Source organism: Solanum verrucosum, unplaced genomic scaffold (assembly GCF_900185275.1).
Source record: "Solanum verrucosum unplaced genomic scaffold, falcon-dt-bn FXZP01000302.1, whole genome shotgun sequence".
Classification (NCBI taxonomy): Eukaryota; Viridiplantae; Streptophyta; class Magnoliopsida; order Solanales; family Solanaceae; genus Solanum; species Solanum verrucosum.
The window spans coordinates 144,012-167,867 of record NW_026019914.1 but is presented as its reverse complement, the minus strand read 5'-3'; the positions used below and the strand labels follow the sequence as shown (position 1 = coordinate 167,867).

At 33.4% G+C, this 23,856-nt stretch overlaps 1 protein-coding gene across 1 annotated transcript; it reads left to right on the top strand.

Annotated features, from left to right (window-relative positions):
- The first annotated feature begins 22,325 nt into the window (after nucleotides 1-22,325).
- LOC125822438 (uncharacterized) lies at nucleotides 22,326-23,396 on the top strand. The gene has a single exon (XM_049501837.1). The coding sequence runs from the start codon at nucleotides 22,326-22,328 to the stop codon at nucleotides 23,394-23,396; it is 1,071 nt and encodes a 356-aa protein (XP_049357794.1).
- The last annotated feature ends 460 nt before the right edge of the window (nucleotides 23,397-23,856 follow it).

Sequence of the window (23,856 nt, the reverse complement as noted above, 5' to 3'; positions counted from 1 at the left end):
GGGAAGAAAATCCTAAATTTTGAGCCAATTTCGAGTTGATTTGAGTGTATTGGGCTTTAGTGTGTGTTCTTGGTGTCTTCAAGTTGTTCTTGAAGAAGAAGAAAGGAGAAAGTACATTTGATCCAACTTTTCAAGTCAAAGTTGGTCAAAGGTGTTTTTTTGGGGTCCATTAGTGGATTTTTGAAGAAAAAAAAGAAAGGAAATTAAAAATAAAAAAAAAGAATATTTTTTTAATATCCACGTGGACTGCCACGTCAGCAATCAGCGGCCAACACAGCAGCCACTTCAGTGCCAGCTCAGTGCCACAACAATAGCTCACTGCCAGGCCATCCCAGACGCGCCACGTGGCGCGTGTGGCTCAAATTCAGAGAGGAAAATGTGCAGGTTTTTTTTGCTTAAGACCCCAAAAATATTCTAAGTACGGAATTTTTGTGGATCTAGAAACTTTTCTAAGTGTCCAAACTTCGTGATTCTTTTTTCTACCATTTTTCCCTTCAATTCCTCAACTATTTAACAATTAATTAACATCTCTAATTACTTGTTAACTAGTTTTAATCATCCAATCAAAGTCTTACAAGTGATGGACTTCTTTGAGGCATAATTTTTTTCCAAGTGTCCAAATTCACTTCATCTTCTAAACTCATTCTTCTTCTTCTAAACTCATTTTTCTTCTAATTTTCAACTATTTAATAATTAATTAACATCTTTGATTACTTGTTAACTAGTTTTAATCATCAAATCATCCAATCAAAGTCTTACAAGTGATGGACTTCTTTGAGGCATAATTTTTTTCTAAGTGTCTAAATTCACTTCTTCTTCTTCTAAACTCATTTTTCTTCTAATTTTCAACTATTTAACAATTAATTAACATCTTTGATTACTTGTTAACTAGTTTTAATCGTCAAATCATTTCTTTGATCCTTCAAATTAAGTAACAAGAAGTAATTCTTCTACTTTTGTTACTTGGTTTATTTTGAGTCCGAATCTTTTGGTGCTTCTTTATTCTATTTTTCTCATCTTAATTCATTGATAACCTTCTTGATTCAAGTCCATTAAATTTTTTTTGGGTCGTCCTTCTTTCAAGAGTCACAAGAATTCACTCCACCACAAAGAATTAGTGATCTTGTGATTTGATTGGGCAAAGGTAGTTCTCTATCAACTTAGGGAAGACGCTTTAGGAAGGTGAGTGTGAGATCAAATAAGAGAGGTGTGAGGAATTTTGCCACTAACCTTGTTTGCTAGGTTTTGTAGGTACCCAAGGTGATTACAAGGAAGAATGTCATCCGTAACTTCCGAATATTGTGGAGATGATATTGGTGAATACGCTTGTAGCAATATGACCTATGAGCACGGTGAAAATGAGTTTTGTGAGGGCTATGATGGTCCTTACGAGCATGGTAATGGGGCTCTTGTTTATGATGGTGATTCTTACGAGGGATATGATGGTCCATGGGATAATGAACAACATGGTGGTGAGGACTACTACTCCGGAGATGATTTTGAGATGAATGGAACTTATGACTCTTGTGATGATGTTGAAGGGATGGAAGAACCTTATGGTGAATATCATTGTGGAGATGAAGGTTCTCATGCTACGTACCATGGTTATGATGGTGATGTGAGGTACAATTCTTTCTCTCATAGGTCTTATGAATCCTTTATGCAGAATATAGATAGAAATGGAGGTTGTGAGGTTGAATTTATTACCTCATCTTGTGCTACTTCCTATCCTAAGAAAGAAGGCATAGATGTTTGGGTGGGACCATTTCAAAGTCGCTGTGTGGACCACAGAAGAAGTACATTCCCTACTTCTCGAAATATGCTAACTTATTCTTCTCATCTTAGTTCCAATATTTCTTGTTTTCCGTATGGTGATGAGGTTGAAGGTAGAGGGGGAGGAACACTAAGCCATGAAGTAGTAGAGTTAAGAGAATCTTTTACAACGTTGAGGGAAGATTTTGATGATTTCTTGCGGATGTTTGAAAAGGTTACGTCTATGCTACAAAAGAGGCAAGTTATTCATCATGAAGATATGCCTAAGGAGTTACCCTTGGAAGAAAAACAAGATACTCCTTGTAAGGTTGGCACGAAGGAATTGCACATGGAAGTCACAACACCCACTCCTTGTGCACCAAAATGGAAGTTGAACTTGAAGGGGTCTTCTAACCCTTCAAAAGGAATCCTTGGCACTTGCCCTAACTCCCATCAAATTGAGAGACAAAAGATTGAGAGGAGTAAGTATGTGAAAAGTGACAACTCTAGAGTGGAAAAAGGAGAGGTTAGGTGGACTGTTGTGAGAGGGTTGTCACATTTTTGTCCTAACTCATGTAACTTTACTTTCTCTAGTTGTTTGAAAATTTGTGCAGGTATCTTTGGAAGCAAGCCTAGTGAGGCACCTCAAAATGTGAAGAATCATGAGGTTCTTGAAAGCTTCCAAAATGAGAAAATGTGATCTATTGTTGATAGCCAAAGTGACGAAACTTCTTCCTATGAGCTACAAGGTAACAATGCTAACGCCTACACTTCCTTGAACTTGGAACATCATTGTGTGGCTAGTAGCCCATTGAGTATCAATAATAGCATGTCTTTATGTGAGCATAGTGAGTCTTTACCTTGTGATGTTCTTGATAGAACTTTCTTGTGTGATGACAATATCCTTGTTGTGAGTGATGAAGCACTAGTTGATCCTTTTGATGACTGAATTGACTCTTCTAGTAAGGTCAATTTGTGTCCACCTAGTGTTGGCACTTGTAGCTTGAATGAGGGTACATTGTCCTGCGATGAAAGTGATGCTACACTAGTTGATCCTATTGATGACCAAGTTGATTCTTCTGGAAATATCAATTTGTGTCCACCTAGTGTTGGCATTAATGATTTAAATGAATCCTTAGACCATAGCACCATTTCTTGTTTTTCTCATGTGAATCTTGAGGTAGAATGTTTGTTAAAGGATAATCTCTTGTTTGATTATGACATGACTCTTGAGAGTGTGCATAGTGAAATGCCTTATAATGTTGGAAGTGTAGCCACTCTCAGCGGCTATCAATTGTTTGAGAATCCACTATGGTGTGATGACACACTTTCCAAAGATGGAAATCTCTTTTGTGAAGATGATAGTACATTTATTGGAGAGGGTAGTGTTAAGATGAAAGGGGATGCTTATGTGTTAAATGTTACTTCATCCTTGTGTGTTCCAATTCTTCATATGAATTGTTCTTCTTTAGTATATAAAGTGGAGGCCAAACTTGGGGACAACTTGATTGAAGTTCATTTATGTGACACCTTTCTCTACTACTTGTTTGCATATGATGATGTTAGCACTTTTGAGTGGAGTACTATGATGTTGGAAGATAAGGGTGCCAACCGGGTTAATAAAGGTGTGCATCCATGTTCATGGATTCCCTTTCCATTTGACCCTGGTAATGAGTTGAATTGTGGCATTTGTTTAGTGATGCTTGGTCAAGATGACAAGAACAATTTGTAGGGATTTGTTGGCGCCTTTCCCTATGATGGAAAGTTCTTCTTGAGGGTTTACAATTTACTTGAAGGGCTTACGTTGTGCATGGGGAAGGGTAGTTTTCTAACCCCCTTTCTTTACTATCTCTTTGCGTATGATCTTGTTGATTGTGCATCTTATGGGGATAAGAGTTATTTGTCAAGAGAGGGGGAAGTGTATCTTAAATTCATCATGTTGTCTTTGTGTGTTCCATCTTGTGATGTAATGAGTGCTAGGATCCTTAAACCTAGTTTTAATCTTGCATATATGAACACCTTAGATGACCCTTATGTGCATGACACATTTCTCTACTATCTCTTTGCATATGATCAGTCTCATATTTGTCTTAAATGGGCATTGCATTTCGGTCGAAGTATCATTGAGGTCTATACTTGTTTGTATGACCCCATTATGTGGATCTATTATCATTTTGACCCCGGTGAGCGTTTGAGCTTGTAGTGATGTTATAATTTGGGTGGTATTATCCTTTTGATGTGAGGAATAGCCAATTTCCTTGTTCTCCAACTGCGGGCTTAATAGTCCTGATAATAGAGGATACTTGGTTGCTCCTTGAGATTGTGTCTCCTTGGTGTAATACTTTTTGTGCTAACCATTATACTAACCCTCATGCTATGAGGATATATTTGTTGTTTGTCCTTTTCATGGTTTTGCAAGGTTTGGATTCGAGGACGAATTCTTTTCAAGAAGGGGAGGATGATAACAACATGGATAGCATGGATCGCGTAAAAGCATTAGAGGAGCTTGATGGACACAAAATCAAGAAGTACAATGTGTGGAAGGTCCATCTAAGTGAAGAAAAAGAAGAAAGAGCCCATTTGTGCAAATGGTCATCTCATAATTTCAAGAATTTACAAAAGAAGACAACCAAACAAGGCCCTTACCTCATTAAGGGTAAAATTGTCAAAGAACTATCTTCTTTACTTTATTTTCAAGAATTCACAAAAGAAGTCAACCAAACAAGGCCCTTACCTCATTAAGGGTAAAATTGTCAAATAAGTGTCTTCTTTATTTTATTAGTATAAATAGTAGTTTCTTTTATTCTGGAAGATTTAGACTATATGGATTTTGAAGGTGAAATGAACAAACTCTTTCAGAAGTGTAGTTTAAAGGTGGAATCCCTTTAGTATCGCCTAGCTTAGTGTAGCTTAATCTAAATTAGTGATGGGTGGATTCTCATTGTTGAATTAGGAGTTCTTTAACCTTGATTTCACTTGAGATTGCTCATTTGTGGTTTTCAATTTGAGTTGTTTCTTTTCTAATTCAAGTTTCTCTTCTTCCTTGGTTGATTGTTTATTCAATTGCCTTTCTTTCTTCTCTTCTCATCTCTTCTTATTTCTCATCTATCTTACTTTTGTGTTGTTTCATTCCACATTTGATTTCAATTGGTTTCATCCCCAATTGGAACCCTTATCAATAGGTGACCCACCTTTTAACTTAGGCCTTTGTGACTTCAACACTTATTGGGCCTTGCTGCCAATTATTCCTCTATTCTTGTCAATTTGGGCCATAATTATTGCAAGTAGATGATCCACCTACTTTGACATTTCACTTGGGCCATTTTCCCCTTAGCCTTCTACTCAACTTGGGCCAGAGTTGGTCCTTTGGACTGGTCAATAAGTCAAAGTAGGTGATGCACCTACTTTTCACCTACTAGCTTAGTTAAGTCAAGCAAGCACCTCAATATTTTATTCCATTTCTAGACCTTAATACCTTTAACTTAACTTAAAACTTATATACACTATGTCAATTTAAAATTCAGACTCAAATACCACCTTGTGATCTCAAGTTTAAACACTTCCATCGACGTTAACTTAATCGGTTCGCATCAAAATCTAAAGACAGATCACTTTAAACCTATTCTATTGTCACTAGTTGCATAGAAAACCGATTCCATAACTATACCACAAGGAAATTTATAAGCGTCACATAAATAGAAGTAGTACACGTAGAATACGGGGTGTTATAGTATTCACCCATGGATTCCTTTCCCCCATGTGGTCCCCAAGTTTAAATATCTCAATTCAATTTCAATTGATCAAGTGAGGGTTTCAATTCAATATTTGTGTGTTTCATTCAATTATGATTTGTTATTTTTAATTAAGTATTGTAATGCATGAATTAATGTTAATACATGATATTTAGTTGAAATAACATTGACCGATGCCTAAATTATGATTGTCCACTACGAACTCGTGATGAATCCATGAACCTTTAAACTATGAATTTATTAAGATATGCTTTAGAGATTCTTTGAAAGTAAAGTACCAATGTTATTGTGAAAAGATTTCTCACATGCTATTATAATCATTATTATGAAAGGTATTTCTAACTTATGGATTCACATTGGTGAAAGATTTTCTCATCCAAGTTGAATTGTGTTTAAGGAGCTACTATATGCTTTGATCTAAAAAGTGTGGATTGGTATTGATCATTGACTTTCATATGTTATAGTTATATTTACTTTTATCAACTCTGTTTGGATTTAGACCTAGCACCGAGAGGGCTTTGAGGTGGAGTCTCAAATAAGGTAGTCTACAGTAGCAACCTCTAGTCCTACGTGTCCCCATAGGATTGTCTGAAATGACCTATATAGTGAATCGACTTTAAAAAATAAGATATGGATGGATTCTACCTTGACAAGCAGATTTTCCTTCTTTCGGTGGAGGGATATACAAGATTCCATGATATAACTCTCATTGTCTTATTGTCCGTTAAAGCTAAAATTCTACGGAATGACTATGTTTCTTCAAAAGCTTTTTCTAATGTCCTTTATGTGCATGTATTTGACCATATTCCATGACTTAGTTGTTAATTCTTGTTTAAGATTTTAAATGTTCAAATATTGGCCATGCCTTACCTGTTTTAAGCCATTTATGCTATCATGTCTATTTTATACACATCGCCCCATACTTCGTACAATCCATGTACTAATGCACACTTGTGCCTATATTGTTTCACTATTGTAGGGGCCGACGCTCCTACTTCCCACACTCATGGCTAGTTGGTTCCATTGGCTTTGAAGATTGGTGAGTTCTCATGTTCTTAGGACTGAGACACTTTTATAGCGTTATGTCATTTCTGTTTTAAGAATTTGTATGTGATGTATGTGTTACGTTCCAATAACTTTTCTTATGATTTATTAGATGACTTATTGAGACTTATGTTAGAGTTCTGCTTTGCCAAATTCTTTGAAATATGAAATGATATCTTTTGAATTCTTTATCTCTATTATCTTTTTTGATGTATGCTTAGAGGCTTGTGTAGGGCCTCTCGAGGTTCAATACACCATATTATACATAGGCTATACTTTAGGTCGTTACAAACATGATATCAAGAGAACAAGCTTTAGAAAGGTCCTAGGATGTCTCATAAGTAACGTCGAATAGAGTCCTATTCATGAGTGTGAAATGCGCCACATTTATGAATAAGCGGCTATAAGAAGTTTAGGAAATTCTACTTCGTTCATCATTCTAAAGTTATGTGATAAAGTGTAACTCTAGACGTCTTTCTCCTAATCCATATACGTTGTTTTTTTATGATATGGCCCTTCAAAGAGCATACAATAGGCTGAATGTGAATGAGAATGTGGAAGAACAAGCTCCCTATCCTCTATAATAAGCTCCCCAAGTTATGGCTGACCCTTTGGCCTAACAAGTGACTATGCAGAGTTTTGAGCTGATTTTCAAGTGTTGGCTCCAGCTATGGCTACTCAATCTTATGACTGGTAGATTTGAACTCATTAAAATCCTATTTAGCTTAATAGTTAGTGTCGTGAATTCCTAATTTTATCTGAGAAAATTATCAAAATGGTCATTAATGTATGGGCTTTGATTCCATTTGGTCCTTAATGTATGGACTTGATGGAAATGGTCCTTTATGTATCATAAATTGTGATCAATTTGACCTTAACCCTAAAATATTAATGGTAGCGATTATTTTTAAAAAAAAATCAACTAAGATTGCTACACGTGGAGCGATTTCCCATTATTTTTTAAGCAGTCCTGGCCTCGAGAATTTTGAATAAGAAAAAATTTAAACTTTTTTAAGAAAATGACTGTTATAGCAACTATTTCTATTTTTTAAACGTTGTTGGGGTAGCGTTGTTAAAAAAAATAATCACAGCAGCGATTTTTATGTTTTTTAACCGAGTAACAACGTCAATTTTGCCAGAAGAAAATTGCTCCGTCAGGAGCGATTTTGCCCTTTTGGTTAAAAAAAATTGATGTGCCATTTTGGAATTTTTGGAAACAGGGGAAGGAAAGTCTTGAACGAGCGCATCTTTTACATATTTCGTGTATTTTGACAGCAAAATAAAATAAAATATTAATTTTAGGGTTAAGGACCAAATTGATCACAATTTATAATACATAGAGGACCATTTCCATCAAGTCCATACATTAAGGACCAAATGGAATCAAAGCCATACATTAAGGACCATTTTGATCATTTTCTCAATTTTATCCTATTCTATTGATATTATGATGATATGCAACTATGAAGGCTAATGGACAAGGAATAGATAAATGTTTGAAAACATGGCCATTGCAAAAAGAAGTTTAAATTATACATTGATGATCGCCAAACAAGAAAGGTGGATCGCCTAGTGAGCATAGACTTTCCAAAAGTGTCAGTGCACAATACTTTTGTTTATCGAGAACTGTTGGCGAACTACCAAAAAAAGGTAACTTACTAAATGAGAATGGCGACCTTATTTACCATAGTTGAAATTAATAGTGTGAGGAGAAAAATGGAAGGCTCGAAAGGAGAACCAAGGTGGTTCTCAGTGATACACTAAACATTAAGCGCAAACTCAAATGAGCTTAGCGACTGAGGTTCAAACACCTGAAGCATAGAGCAAGAGAAGGCGAGATGAAGCATTATCGGTGATTCATCAAATAAACTAGGCAAGCCCGACTACCTTCACCTAAATGGTAGCATGCTAAACATTGGGCCAAACTTTTGGAATCTATAAATATCTCAAAGGAGAGAGAAAATGGAGATCGAGTTTTAGTTTTTAGAGTGATTTTTTGAGAAGTTATCAAAAAGAAAAACTTTACCTTGTGAAGAACACTTTTTAGTTTTTCAGGCTTTTCAACAGTGTTCTTGAAATTGACAATTTGTAGTTGAATTCAAAGTGGGTTTTCTTATAGTTTCTTGATTTCGTTTTACCCATAGCTGCTCTCATGGAAGGTAGAATTTCTTTACTGTTTCTTATGGGTTGCAAAAACCCCAATATCTAGGGGTTCAATTTTGGGGTTAGGTGTTGATTTTATATAGTTGGTATTATGTTATGACTTATTTTGCTACTGTTAATATATGAATTTTGTGTAATTAGCATGGGGTAAACTTATGGGTTATGGTTGCAAATTTAATTCCTACTTTCGATCTCCGATCAATCCTCGAAAGAGATTGATTTGAGTGGGTAATTAGTGTGATACCAACAATTTAGCTTTGATGTATGTAACTTTGTTGAAGATAGAGGTTATGGCTTGGATCTATTTGCCATATTTCTTTATCGAAAGAGAGAATAGTGTAAGGTATTGGATTGTTTATATTGGCATATAGATGAGATTGAAAGGAGATTCTATGCAAGGATACTATGTGGTTGAAAGAATATTAGTGTCATCGAAGATGAGCTAGCCTATTAATGAATGCTCATCACTATAAAGCAGCACAATTACCCCTATGTGACATTTAACTCCAAATATTCACACACCTAGATTGCTTGTCATTTCTTGAATTTTTTGTAATTTTAGTTTAACTCTGACAATTGATAACAAAACCATTTTATTAAATTGGTGGTATCTTCCACCTTCTTATTTTTACTACTACAAATGAATGATTATCCAATCAAAATTTCTGGATAAAATTCAATATGATATACCATTCTCTATGGGATTTTACCATGACTCTTTGTTGGGTATTTTTATTGACGACGATCGTTGTCTCTTTTATTTGGTTTTAAATTTTAAATTTGAGCTTTTTCAAATTTGTTGCCACTGTAGGGGAGTGGTGGTTTATAATTATTTTCGAGAAATTAGTTTATAAATTTGTTTAGTTGTAGTAGATTGTTTATGTTGTGTTATTGTTGGCTGATTTGTAGGTTTAATACAATGATCGACCATGTTAGTAACAATGATAGTCACTATGGTAAAAATCACAACATGGGTGATTTCAATGATATGCATGTGAATATTGTTCAAACCACGGTAGACATACCTCCTATAGCTGGAAGGGATAAGTTTCATGTAACCAGAACATTGCTAGAATTGCTTCAACAAAGAGGAATGTTTGGGGGTTTAGCTTATGAAGATCCCCATGAACACCTTAAGTATTTTATGAAGATCCCCATGAACACCTTAAGAATTTTATGTAGATCACCATGAACACATGATGGGCTAGAAGGTCAAGGTCGTTCGTACAAGTACCTGGATGCCTTTGAGTTGAGATTCATAGAGAGGCTAGCCCCGATTATCGATGTGGCCTCCCTAAAGAAGAAGAAGAGATCCTTTGTAAGGATGTCACTTGACTTCTCACTCCCAAAAAGACTAAGCCCGAGTCCGCCCCTACGGCACCGATTGATGATACTATGTTGCGTGCCCTATTTGGAGATGGTATGCCGTCGGCAGATTCTTTCCATGGTGCTGGGAAGTGGCCTTGCTCCAGTCATTATTATAATGATCCTGCACGGAGAGAACGAAAAAGAGGGAGCGCCAGAAGACTGAGGCAGCTCAGAGGGCATCCATAGTGGATGAGTAGATGAGACAACAACGAGTTAGGGAAGTAGGTGTTGACGCCTCTAGCAGCATAAGCACTACTGATGGTGCCTTGAGAGTTGATGATAGCTCTACTGACAGTGCTGAGAGAGTAGATGGGAGTGTTACTGATGGCGTTCCATATGTTGATCTAGCAGGTTCCGAGAAACCGGATCCACCCATTTTTTGAGTCGTCTTCAGTGCAATGCGCAGCGGGTTTGCTTTACCCCATCCTTTATATTTTTACTTTTTGTGCATTGGGGAAAATTGAACTCTATTTTTGTTGGGTGTGGGGTAAATTGATGGTGAGTGACTGGGAGAAGTCTTAGTAACCCAACTCATAATCGTCTATTGGGGTTTTCTTGCCTGTCTTCTTTTCCCCCAAGAGACTGTGTTAATTTCTATTGAACCGGCATGTTTTCTGTGTTCTTTTCCCCCAAAAGACTGTATTAATTTTTATTGAACCAACATGTTTAGGAATGTATGCGTAGGAGTAAGTAAAAAAATGGAAGTAGGATGGCATAAAAAGCATGAAAAAAATGATCCCTGTCCAAAAATGTTGAAATGTGCTAGATCGATAGTCTTTATGAGTTGAATGTGTTTGATCTCAATGTGACATGATAAAGAACCAATGTCACCTCTTGACTTAAACTAAAACTTGAATTGGTTAATCTGATAATCTGATCATGAAACAATGTGCCAAGAGTGCGTGAGAAAAGTTTAATATTCAGACAGTTTGTGCCAATTGATGAGTCCACAAATTGGACTCATTTAGGGCTATATTTTAATAGAAATTGTGTCCTCAAATGCTTATTTTATCTCAATATCTGATGAAAACACATAAGTTTCAGGTATTTGAAGTTTGAAGGAAAGCATGGACACTACGTCGCAAAAAGGAACGAAAAGGCTTAAAAGAACAAAGAAATGAAGGCCTGAAGATCGCCGAGTCCACTTGGCGAGTCGCCGAAGGGTCTTACTTCACCTTTTGTTCCAGTGTGCTAAGACCTAAAGGAAAGGATCAAGTCAGCGGAAAAAAGGAGCAGTCATCGTATCAACCAGAAGTTCCACGAAGCAGTACTATGTCGCCCAATGACCCAGAGTATGACGATGTTGAAGGATGGTGCAAGACGGCAATGAACTACACCAAAGGGCGAATCGCCAAGTTGATCGGCAATTTCGAATAATGTCACTGAACGATCCGTTGCAGCATAGATTTTTGAAAACTATAAATACTAGTTGAGAGTTGTAGTTTAGTATGAAATTTTTAGTGTGAAACAATTAAAATAATTTTCAGTACTTTTTATTTTTGCTCTGAGTTTTGAGAGGGTTTTGAAACTTGAGGAAGAGGGTTTCATCTCTAAGGATTTGGACTTGGGTCTCTTGGATTCTTCATTCTTGGCCTGTAACAAGACTTAAATCTTCATACCCATCTGAATGCAAGCTAATTTAGGTATATATTTTTATCTCTTGATGTGTGGCTTAAAACCCCAATTCTTAGGGTGTGATTTGGCGAATATGCCTTAAGATTGTTGTTAGGTCTTGCTTGCTGATAGATTAGATGTAGTTTAACGGTGATTTCGTGTAGTAGTTGTGGATGACGTTAACAAATTTTTAGTTGCAAAAAAAAGTTTATTTATGTGTTTTTGTCTTGCTTGAGGGAGAGGTCGCGAAACAAAGACTACTAGATTGATGGCCTAAGGAGTGGGCCGACATGAGGTTCAACTTAAGAGACTGAACCCTAGTTCCATATCCTAACACTCAGCTCGAGAGAGTGAGTGGGGTAAGGCGTAAGCTGGTCTTCATGTGGCAAGTGGGTGTCCGAGAGGAACCCATTTGAAACGGTTAAGTTACGAGAGAGAGAATTTATTCCCACGTATAGCTTAGCCTAGTCACTATTACTCTATAAATTATCTATCGAAAGCATGTACCCAATAATTTAGTTTAACCCATATTCCGGTCATATCCCAAGAATACCTTCTCATTACTTAAATCTCTTTCTTAATTTCATTGTTTTTACTTACTTGTGACAAAATCCCAATTGTTAATTGACACTTTTGTGACCCCCTTAATTTACAACATTTTTAATCGTTAAAGTCTTCAGCTATGACTAGTTAGAACTAATTTTATTTTTCTATTAATTCTCGAAACCAATCCCTTAGGACTCGACCCAACCCTTGGTTGGGTTATTATACTATTACACGATCATAGACACTTGCATCGGAGTGGTGTTATTTGAGAATCCTTAGATTAGTAGAATTTTTGTTCTTATTGGTTGTAGTCTACCTACCTAATTTTCAGTTTTGTTTGAGCATTTGTGTGTTTCAACAGTCATATGAGTGTGAACGACGAAAATAGCTACCAAGCAGGCCACCCAGCGGGTTATTCTTTTCATTGAGACGATATTGATGATATTAATAGTTTGTTCAACCCTGCCCAAGTGGGTGAGATGGATGCAATTTGCATGCCACAAGCAGACGGAATGCAACATTTGAAGTTACTAGCACAACACTCCATCTCATACATTCAAGAGATTTACATGGAGTGTTGGAGCATAAAGATTTGTATGAACATATACGAATGTTCATAGAAGTGTGCAACCCTCTGTCATTCAAGAATCTATTGCAAGAAAGCATACAGTTGCGCTTATATCCATTATCATTAACAGAGGAAGCCACTAAGTGGTTGGTCGAGTTTCCAAAGAACTCCATCAAGTTATGGAAGGAGTTGGTTACGACTTTTCATGAAAGATTCTCCCCTCCATCAAAGATGATGAAACTGAGAGACGACATTCAGAATTTTAATCAAAAGGAAGGCGAACCAATTCACGAATCTTGGACACGATTTAAGAGAACTTTGCAAAAATGTCCAACACCTGAACTACCGAGCTATGAATGAAAAGAAATATAAGAAGAATCATACTAGTAGAAAGTTAAGAAAAATAAAAAGAAAATTAAACAAATTATATCCAGAATATAAATAACTCAATATCACAAAAACGGATAATGACAAATTAGATCAAATAATAGATAATATATCTAACATAGAATATATATATATATATATATTCAATATTTAAAGATACAATGAATAACGAGAATAACGAATATAGACAAAAACTTACTGAAATAATTATAGCAAAAAGACAAGAATTGAGACATTAGGCAAAATAGACTTAACAATAATATATTTGCAGGAATTTGTGAAAAATCAATAGTAGCACAAAGAAAAACTATTTTATACCTACAGAATAGAAAACTTAGATTATAAACTACAACACAATTTATAAATGAATAAAGAAGAATACGCAATAGATGAAAAAACATATGAAAACTATGGTGGATTAAAAATAAAGATAATATTTTCTAATCTAGGAAGAAGATATATAAGAAAATAGGTGACAATCTAAGTTAAATGTTAGAAAATGAAACGGTAAAACTAGAAGATAGTTTAGTTGTTATGATAAGAATAACAAAAGAAAATAAAGAAATAGATAGAAAAATGGAAATTGAAAAAATAAAACAACAAGCAAAAAAAGAAATACAACAATTAGAAGAAGTAAAAAATACTAAAATAATAGAACTAGAAAAAGAGCTGGCAATATTGAAAGAAATGTATGAAATTAAATAAAAAGAAAAAGAACAAAAAACAAAATTAGCAAATGAGATAAATAGATTTAAATAAAAAATGCAATTAGAAGAAAAAGACAAAAATAACCAAGATAATCTACCTGAAATAAGAATTGATGAAATAAACGACGATGATCTAGATGAACAACATTCAAAAACAAGCGAAACATATACGGAACTTTTAGCAAACATGGATAATACAAAGAATTTAGAAGTAAATACAGGAGACGTAGACATGGATGAAAAACCGAGTACATCAGGAATAAAAAACCCAAAAAATCTAAAATATTATAATGCAAACTATGAACAATATGATAAAGAAAAAACTATATGGGATAAAAGATTGAACAAAAAATGGACATCTAAACCAATAACTGAACAACATAAATTTTTAGATTTAGACTGTGTAGCAGATATAAATAAATCAATCCAATTATGGATGGGATATATATCAAAACAATTAATAGATAACAAAATAGGAATGACAGAAACACCAGGTTATATAGAAAGAACACTTATAGGAACAGCAAAATTATGGCTACAAAATTTATCAGAGGAAAGTTTAAAAACTTTAAGAAGTAATAAAAAATTTGATGGTGAATTAGCTACTACAACTATGGAAATATTATATAAATACGAAGTAGAAATGAATTTAGTAGTATGACAACAAAAGTAGAAGAACAAAATAAAGAAAAAATCTAAACCGGAATATAATGACAAAATTAGCAATATGTAATATGTGTTATATAGATGAATATACATGTGCATTTAGAGAATACTATTATAAAGGAACATATAGCACAGAAGAAAGTAAAGAAATAAGAAAATTATATTTTACAAAATTACCAGAACCTTTTAATTCAAAAGTAATAAAAAGTTGGAATGAAGCAGGATTAACAGATACTTTAGGAGGTAGAATGAAATTCTTACAACGATGGTTTATAGAACTGTGTGAAAAACATAAAGAAGAAATAAAAATGGAAAATATATTATTAAAAAACCTAGGATGTTGCAAAGATAAAACAGCACCCCAATTTGGTTGTACGGATATGTATTATAAAAATAAAAAAGGAAACTATAAAAAATACAGATCAAAATATAAGTATAAAAGACCAAGCAGAAACTACTACGTAAAAACTATAAAACCAAAAGACCATATAGACCAAAGAAAAAACTAAAGGAATGTACTTGTTATAATTGTGGAAAATTAGGACACATGGCTAAAGATTGCAAATTACCTAAAAATCCAAAGAAAAAACAAATATCAGAATTACTAGTAGACAACGAAATATATATACCAATAGAGTATATAGATTATGAATTAGAAAGCAATGATAGTATATATGAATTAACAGAAAATGAAAAAAATGAAATAGAAAATAATTCAGTAACAAAATCAGATAATGAATACTATATAAATGACTGAAACAGATATACAAATAATAAGTAAAGAAAAACATCAAGACGAAGAATCTTTAGAAGAAAAAATAATACTTGATAAGAGTATATTTGAACAAATAAAAGGAACAGAATTTGACCTAAGCGTACAAAAAATATTCGAAATACCAACAATAAGAAACTAGTTAAAATGACAAAAAGAAGAATATTATGTAGTAAGTCAAAGAGAACATATCATAGATTGCAAATACACCAAAGGAAAGACTAAAATATCAATAATAAACAAACGAATAATAAATAAAGAATACAAGATATTAAGGCTAAAAATCCAATTAAATATGTACATTTAGGAGGAACAGAAATACTAATAAAAGCATGTTTTAGAGAAGGAATAGATACACCCATAGAAATATACTTAGCAGATGATAGAATTATACAACCCATAGAAAAAAGTATAATAAGTGCAGTAAAAGGTAACCTCATATACCAAAAATTTAAATTTATAATAAGTGCTAATTACTCAGTAGCAATAAATGACAGAAATATAGATAAATCACTAGTATTATATTGGAAATGTCAGCAAAAAATAAAATAAATAAAATAAAAATCCTTTTGAAAGAATAGTTACAGTCATAGATAATAATGATTATAGTTATAGTGAGATTGATATAGAAGAAGCTTTGGAAATAGTAAAAGAAAGATTAGGCACATCAAAAAGAATAAACTATGAAATACCCCAAATATCATAAAAAATGAGTACCTCAAGAAGAATAGATAAAAACTCCACAAAAATCAATAGAAGAAGAAATAAAACCATATCATTACTACATAATGGGAGTAATGGAACAGCGAAAATATCTAATATTAATAAATACAGGACAAGAAGAAAACTATATTATAAGAGAATTAGTAATAGAAGATGAAAAATAACTACTGAACAATTATGCCTTGAACTACCAAAGGCATTAATAAACACCGAAGAAACTACAGAAAACGAAATAATCATTAGAGAAGTACCAATAGTAATAAAGTTTAAAATATATCAAGGAGATAAAAATATCACTTTAGAAATAAAATGGTTAGAACAAGTAAAACCATATAATCTAGAGGACAAATAGTTAACAATAAATTATGAAAATAAAAGAGTAATAATAAAAAGAACTTTAGTATGATAAAAATATGAAAATATATATACTTGCAAAGATAATAATAGAGGGATATTACAACATATATTATACACCAATGATAGATACATGAGCAGAAGCTAATATATGTAAATACAATTGTTTACCGGAAGATAAATGGGAAAAATTAAAAACACTGATAGTAGTAACATGATTTAATAATGAAGGAAGCATGATCACATATAAAGTAAAAAATATAAAAATACAAATATGGGATAAGATATTAACTATAGAAGAAATGTATAACTTCGAACTTACAACAAAAGATATGCTATTAAGAATGCCATTTTTAGAAAAATTATACCTACATATAATAACAAAAACACACTGGCGGTTCACAACACCAAGTAAACAAAAAATAGGAACAAAAAGAGTAAATAATAAAAAATGGAAAACAACAGAATGGATAAAAGGTAGTGCAAAAATTACACAAAAATTGGAAAATATAAAAGAAAAAGACCCTAAAGTAGAATTAAATATATTCTCTATAGATAAAATAAAAATAATCCAAGATAAGTTAGAATTATTATATAGTGAAGATCCGTTACAAGGATGGAAAAAACATAAAACAAAAGTAAAATTTGAGGTAATTAATAATAATAGCATAATAACCCAAAAACCATTAAAATATAATTTTATTGATTTTAAGATTCATATAAATGAATTATTAGAAAAAGGATACATACAAGAAACTAATAGTAAACATACAGGCCCAGCATTTATAGTAAATAAATATAGTGAACAAAAAAGAGGAAAAAGTAGAATGGTTATTGATTATAGAAATTTAAATGCCAAAACTAAAACATATAATTACCCAATACCGAGTAAAATATTAAAGATAAGACAAATACAAGGATATATTTACTTTAGTAAATTTGACTGCAGATCAGGATTTTACCACTTAAAGTTAGAAGAAGAATCTAAAAAACTTACAGCATTTACAGTACCACAAGGATTTTATGAATGGAATGTATTACCATTTGGAAATAAAAATGCACCAGGTAGATATCAACACTTTATGGATAACTATTTTAAATAACTAGAAAATTGTATAGTATATATTGATGATATATTACTATATTCCAAAACACAGGATGAACATATAAGGTTATTAGAAAAATTTATACATATCATAGAATATTCAGGCATAAGCCTAAGTAAAAAGAAAGCAGACATAATGAAAAAGCAAATAGAATTCTTAGGAATACAAATAAATAAAAATGGAATAAAAATGCAAGCACATATAGTACAAAAAATAATTAACTCAAATGAATAACTAGATACAAAAAAGAAATTACAGTCATTTCTAGGATTAGTGAACCAAGTGAGAGAATACATACCAAAATTAGCAGAGAATCTAAAACCATTATAACAAAAATTAAAGAAAGATATATAATACCAGTTTGATAAAAAAGACCAAACACAAATACAAAAAATAAAACTATTATGTAAGAACCTACCTAAACAATATTTTCCGGATGAAAACAAAAAATTTACTTATATAGTAGAATCAGACGCCAGTGAAAAAAGTTATGGAGGAGTCTTAAAATACAGGTATGATAAAGAAAAAAATAGAACACCATTGTAGATATTATTCAGAAATATTTACTAATACAGAAATAAGGTGGGAAATAAATAGGAAAGAATTATATTTAGTGTATAAATGTTTACTATCATTTGAACCATATATTGTATATAACAAATTTATTGTAAGGACAGATAACACATAAGTAAAATGGTGGCTAACAAGAAAAATACAGAATTCAATAACTACAAAAGAAATGAGAAGATTGGTATTAAATATATTAAATTTTACATTCACTATTGAAGTAATAAAAACTGACAAGAATGTTATTCCAGATTACTTGTCAAGACAAAGCTACTCAAACTGAGAAAGAAAATACAATCGAAGAGATACTCAAAGCCATTACTACACTTTGTATCAAAGTGGATAGTATGGACAATGGACAATGAGATACAAAAGCTAAAGACTAATGAAGATAATCTGAAGTCTAAAGGTAGTACAAGTCAGCAGCATGACTATAAAAATGTGGAGCTAAGTCGATCGGAAGACTTTAATAATACAGAGCTAAGAGGTGACGTTGGGAAACACCTTAAAACCCATAATGATTGTTTAAATATAGCTGCAGGTACAAAGAAACCAGTTATTGAAAAACAACGGAATACAAATTTAAATCAGTTATTTGGAAAACCATTTACACAAAAAACAAAAAACCCATTAACCATAGAACCACAAACTTCAACGTATGCAGATAGCCTACAACATCTGAAAAAGGTATATAACCACATCACAAGGAAATACATCGAAAATATATACAAAATACAGAGTTACCTAAACCTCAATCCCAGATCTACCACTATAAAAGATCCAAACCAAGACTATACAACCCAGAAATTACAAGGATACAACAAGCTAATTGCACAGCCGAAAACCAATGCCAACCTAGTTAAAACATGTTATAATTATGGATTAATAAGTACTGGATATACCTACGATGGAGAAGAATTAAGCGGTATACCAGAATTATAGAAAGCATTTATTATATACAAAAGAGTAACCAAAGGGAATTTATTTTATATAAAATTCTATATGGCAATAGCAGAAATACTACATGAGCAGATAAAACCTTTGATACAAGTTGTAAAGATAGGCCTGACCAAATATATGATAATACCAGAAGATAGTGGAGAACAACCAGAAATACCAAAAATTGAGATACCCAGTTTTAATGTCAATAAAAGAATAATTGGTATATCAACTATAATACAAGAATTAGCCAACAATTATTTGAATGGCAATGCTATATGGAGCTAGTATTCCAGAGATCAATTAATGATTTATGGCAACTCAAGGGAACTAAGGAAATCAGATATGGATGAAGTCAAGAAATGGATTTTATCATTTTTAAAACTAGAAGAAAAACCTACAAAAGAGCATTAAAGGCGGGATTTATTTCGTTAGAATTGTTAACCAGATATTGTAAGCTAATTGGACATAAATATCCTGACCATATATGTTCAAAATGTAATGGAGAAGATAATGTGATTTCCGATGTCCAACTGGAATGATCGAATAAGATAGAGACGGAAGTAAATAAGAAAAAGAAGACAAGAAGATAAAAAGAAGATAGACACATGAAGTAAAATGTGCATTCTTATGTAAAGAAAGTCGTAGATAAAGGAGAAGACAAAGAGATAAGATAAAAAGAAGAAGACAAAGAAGATAAGAAGAAGAAGACAAGTAGAAGAGGACAAAAAGATGAAAAGAAGATAGACACATGCGCATTATTATGTAAAAAAGTCGTAAAAAGTATAGTAGACGCATTATTATAGAGAATAATATAGGATTAGAATTGTTTATATAAAGTAATGTACAAGTAACATAATGAGCAAGCCTTGAATAAACAAATCAAGCTTTCATAAAAACACTCTCAAATACTTAAGATATTCATACTTAATAGATAATGGAACAACTTTCAGATATCATGGATAAGCAAAAGGCAAAGGTATATTGTTCAACAAATATGCAGAACTAATTTCATATATTCCTGAATATCATATATATGATTGAATAAATTTATGTTAGTTATTATGTATTAGAATTATTTGAATCATGATTTCTAGTTTATTAGCACACTGGAAACAGGGAGAAAACTTCTATACTATGCCATCCTAATGTTGAAACCGGTAGGCAAGGAAAACCGTTTAGGGGAGTAAACAAAGTTGAGGCGCTGATAAGAAAGAAGTATCCGCTAAAGTACGATGCTAGTAATGACAATAGAACATGATAAATAGATAATCTAGTTCATAATGATCTAATATGAATTTAATCAATTATGAATATGATAGGAAGGAATAATTGAAAATAAAAATCCTGCATAACAACGAACATGACTACATACATGCATGATGAAATAATAAAAAACTATGAAACTTTAATCTTATATATACTTAAAGGTATAGAGATAATTGAATTAAGAAGAATCATATGATAAAAATATTTAATGATGACGAATCAAAAGATATATTACACCAACAATGGTATGAAATAAACCTATATGATCTAAACCTCGAAAGAATAGAATTATATGACTTAGAAATAGATTCAGATTAAAATCAACTACAAATATTTACAATATTGGAATAAAGCTATGGAAAATATAAAACTGCTAGAACAACTAATGGAGGATAATTTATATATGTACCTAAGAACTCAAGATATGTTATATCTAGAGTACATCATAAATAATATTAAAGAAATAACAAGATTAAAACCTCTAGCAAAAGAATATTATAATAAAATCTTTACCAAAAATTAATATAAGAACGATGAAGTCCGCACCCCCGAAAAATGGTCCGTAGTCTGGATTCGGTTAATAAAGGGATAGAAGATCAGTTGGTGCAAGGAGGAATAACATTACAATCATTTGAAGTTGCCTCATTTCTCCTAGATGGCATGACTAGAGTAAATCAAGCATGGTACATTGATAACGATCAAGGAAGGAAAGGAATAAAGAAAGAAAAGATATGTGGATTAATACTCAAGTTATTGAAATTATGGGCAACAAGGGACTAAAACGCTCACCTCCCAATTGACTTCAACAACTTAAATTCAACCCAAGGAATTCTAATCAAATGAAACCAAGAATCACAAAGGGGTAACACTTTGATTAATCAAGCACAAGAAGTTAACAAGCAATCCCAAGAGTTCACTCTAATTACTCACTAATTACTCACTAAGAAGATACTATAATTTGAGAGTCAATATTCAATATAATCTAAGTCTTCCCAAAATAAAAGAGACTACTATTTATACTAAAAATATAAACAAGACACTTTTTGACAATTTTACCCTTAATGAGATAAGGGCTTTGTTTGGTAGCCTTCTTTTGTGAATTCATGAATTCATGAAATGGTCATTTCCACACATGGCCTCTTTCCTTCTGCCTTCTCATTTTGATGTACCTTACACACATTGTATGTTTTTCTTTGGTGACCTTCAAGCTCCTCTAATGCTTCCCTTTTCATGAACATTGCTTGTAGGCCTTGGAGATCCTTTGCTTGACTCCGTGTGAATGGTCTTGAGGGGTATATCCCAATCATGTTAGTGTCATCCATGCTGCCCATGTTATCATACATAAAAGATAACCAAGTTTCCCCAATGTTGTTTAGATTAACACAAGAACAACTCCATAAAGAAAGGGAAAGGAACGAAAACATCAAAAAGATGTTGTGTCAAATGGAAGTGATACATGAGCACATGAAGGGGACGTATGGAGTATTTAAAGTTGAGGAGGGTTCTCCTTCTAGTTACTTAATACCGGGGGAGAATCAAGGTTGGAACTCTAAAATAATTGAGGGGGGTTCTTCATCCGGTTACTTAAGGCTAGGGGATAATCAAGGTTGGAATTCCACAATATATGAGGAGGGTTTCCACCCATGCTATCAATAGCGGGGCGGAAATCAAGGCTGGAACCATTATAGGAGTGAAGAACCAAGGAGATATTGCCACAATTTGGCTGAGTAAGATGACCATGAGGAAGAGCGTACTCAATTGACTAAAAGCCCAAAATCAAAAGGGTGCGCAAGTGGTCCTCGAGTAAATGATCTATTGTCATGCATACTTGATAAAGTTGACGGCTCTACTGATTTGCTAAAAGGAATGAAAGATGACTTTTCTTCACTAAACAGTAAAGTGAATTCTCATGCTGATGCCATCTAAACACTAGAAGGTCAATCGAGTCTATTATCAACTCAATTAACATCCAGGACACTGATAGAAGATAATGAAAAAGGGTTGGTTGTGGTGACCCGTAGTTGAAAGATGGCAAAAGGGAATGCGATGGAGGATGGGGACCCTCGAATTCAGGAAGAGAACCAGGGTATAGAGGAACGAGAATCGCCTATTCCACAAAACCTTGCCAAAGAACCACAATATGATGCAGAGCAACATGTTCAAGATCCAAAAATCACGCAACCTTTACCCAAAATACCTCCACCATTTCCTCAACGTTTGAAAAAGAAGAATGGAGATGAGAAGTTCAAAACAAATTTGTCAGTATTCAAGAACCTATCAATTAACCCTCCTCTGGTGGAAGCATTTTTGGAAATGCCGGGATACGCCAAATTCATGAATGAGCTGGTTACAAAGAAAAAGAGCTTGGAGTATGAGACGATTGAGGTGCCTCATAGTTCTAGCACAATTATGACAAATGAGTCAATCACTAAGAGAGAAGATCCTGGGGCAATCATAATTCCATGCACAATTGGCATGTTCCAATTCGCTAAATCTTTGTGTGATTTAGGAGAAAACATTAACTTGATGCCCTACGCAATATATGAGCAACTTGGTTTGGGTGAACCAAAGGCAACCACAATGAGACTCCTTATGGCTGATCGATCAATTAAGGACCCAGTGGGGATACTCCATGACATATTGGTAAAAGTAGATTGGTTCATCTTTTCGCCTGATTTTGTGATTCTAGATTGTGAATTCGATGTTGAAATCACCATTATTTTGGGAAGGCCATTCTTAGCTAATGGGAGAGCATTTGTGGATGTCAAAAGAGGGAAATTAAAGTTCCATGTGAACGATGATGATGTGACCTTCAATATTTGTAAATCCATCAAGCAATCAAGTAATATCCATGTGGTGTCTACTGAGGATGTTATAGTGACAAGTGTTAGCCATTTAATGAAAAAGAATGAACCCCCTGAGTATGTACTTGCCAACTATGATGAATACAAAGTTCAAGGCTATGAGGAAGTGGTAGCTGCCTTATCAGGGTTAGGAGTATATTCAAGGGATCCAATCAAGTTGGATATCGACCTAAAAAATAGAGAAAGTCCTCCTGCAAAGCCATCAACAGAAGAACCCCCGAATCTGGGGTTATAAGCCCTACCCTCTCATCTAAAATATGCATTCTTAGGAGCTAATAATACGTTACCAGTGATTATTGCAGCCGCTTTTCTCAAAGGGTGGGTGAAATTTCTCATTGAAGTACTACGGAAGCATATAAAAGCTATTGGATGGACAATAGCCGATATAGTAGCAATTTATCCTGAATCTGTACTCACAAGATTCTGCTTAACAGTGAATGTAAACCTAGCGTGAGCATCAACGGAGAGATTGAACCCTCCAATGCAAGTGGTGGTGAAAAAGGAAATCATCAAGTGGCTAGATGCGGGAGTGATCTACCGTATCGCAAATAGTAAGTGGGTAAGTCCAGTTTAGTCTGTACCGAAAAAATGAGGTATAACTGTAGTCCCAAATGCAAAAGGAGAACTTGTGCCGACAAGACCGGTGAGTGGATGGAGAGTATGCATGGATTATCGAAAGGTTAACTCATGGACAG

Bases quoted from the DNA above. Each gene is read 5' to 3' on its own strand.
- LOC125822438 (XM_049501837.1), top strand. From the start codon at position 22,326: ATGGCAAAAGGGAATGCGATGGAGGATGGGGACCCTCGAATTCAGGAA.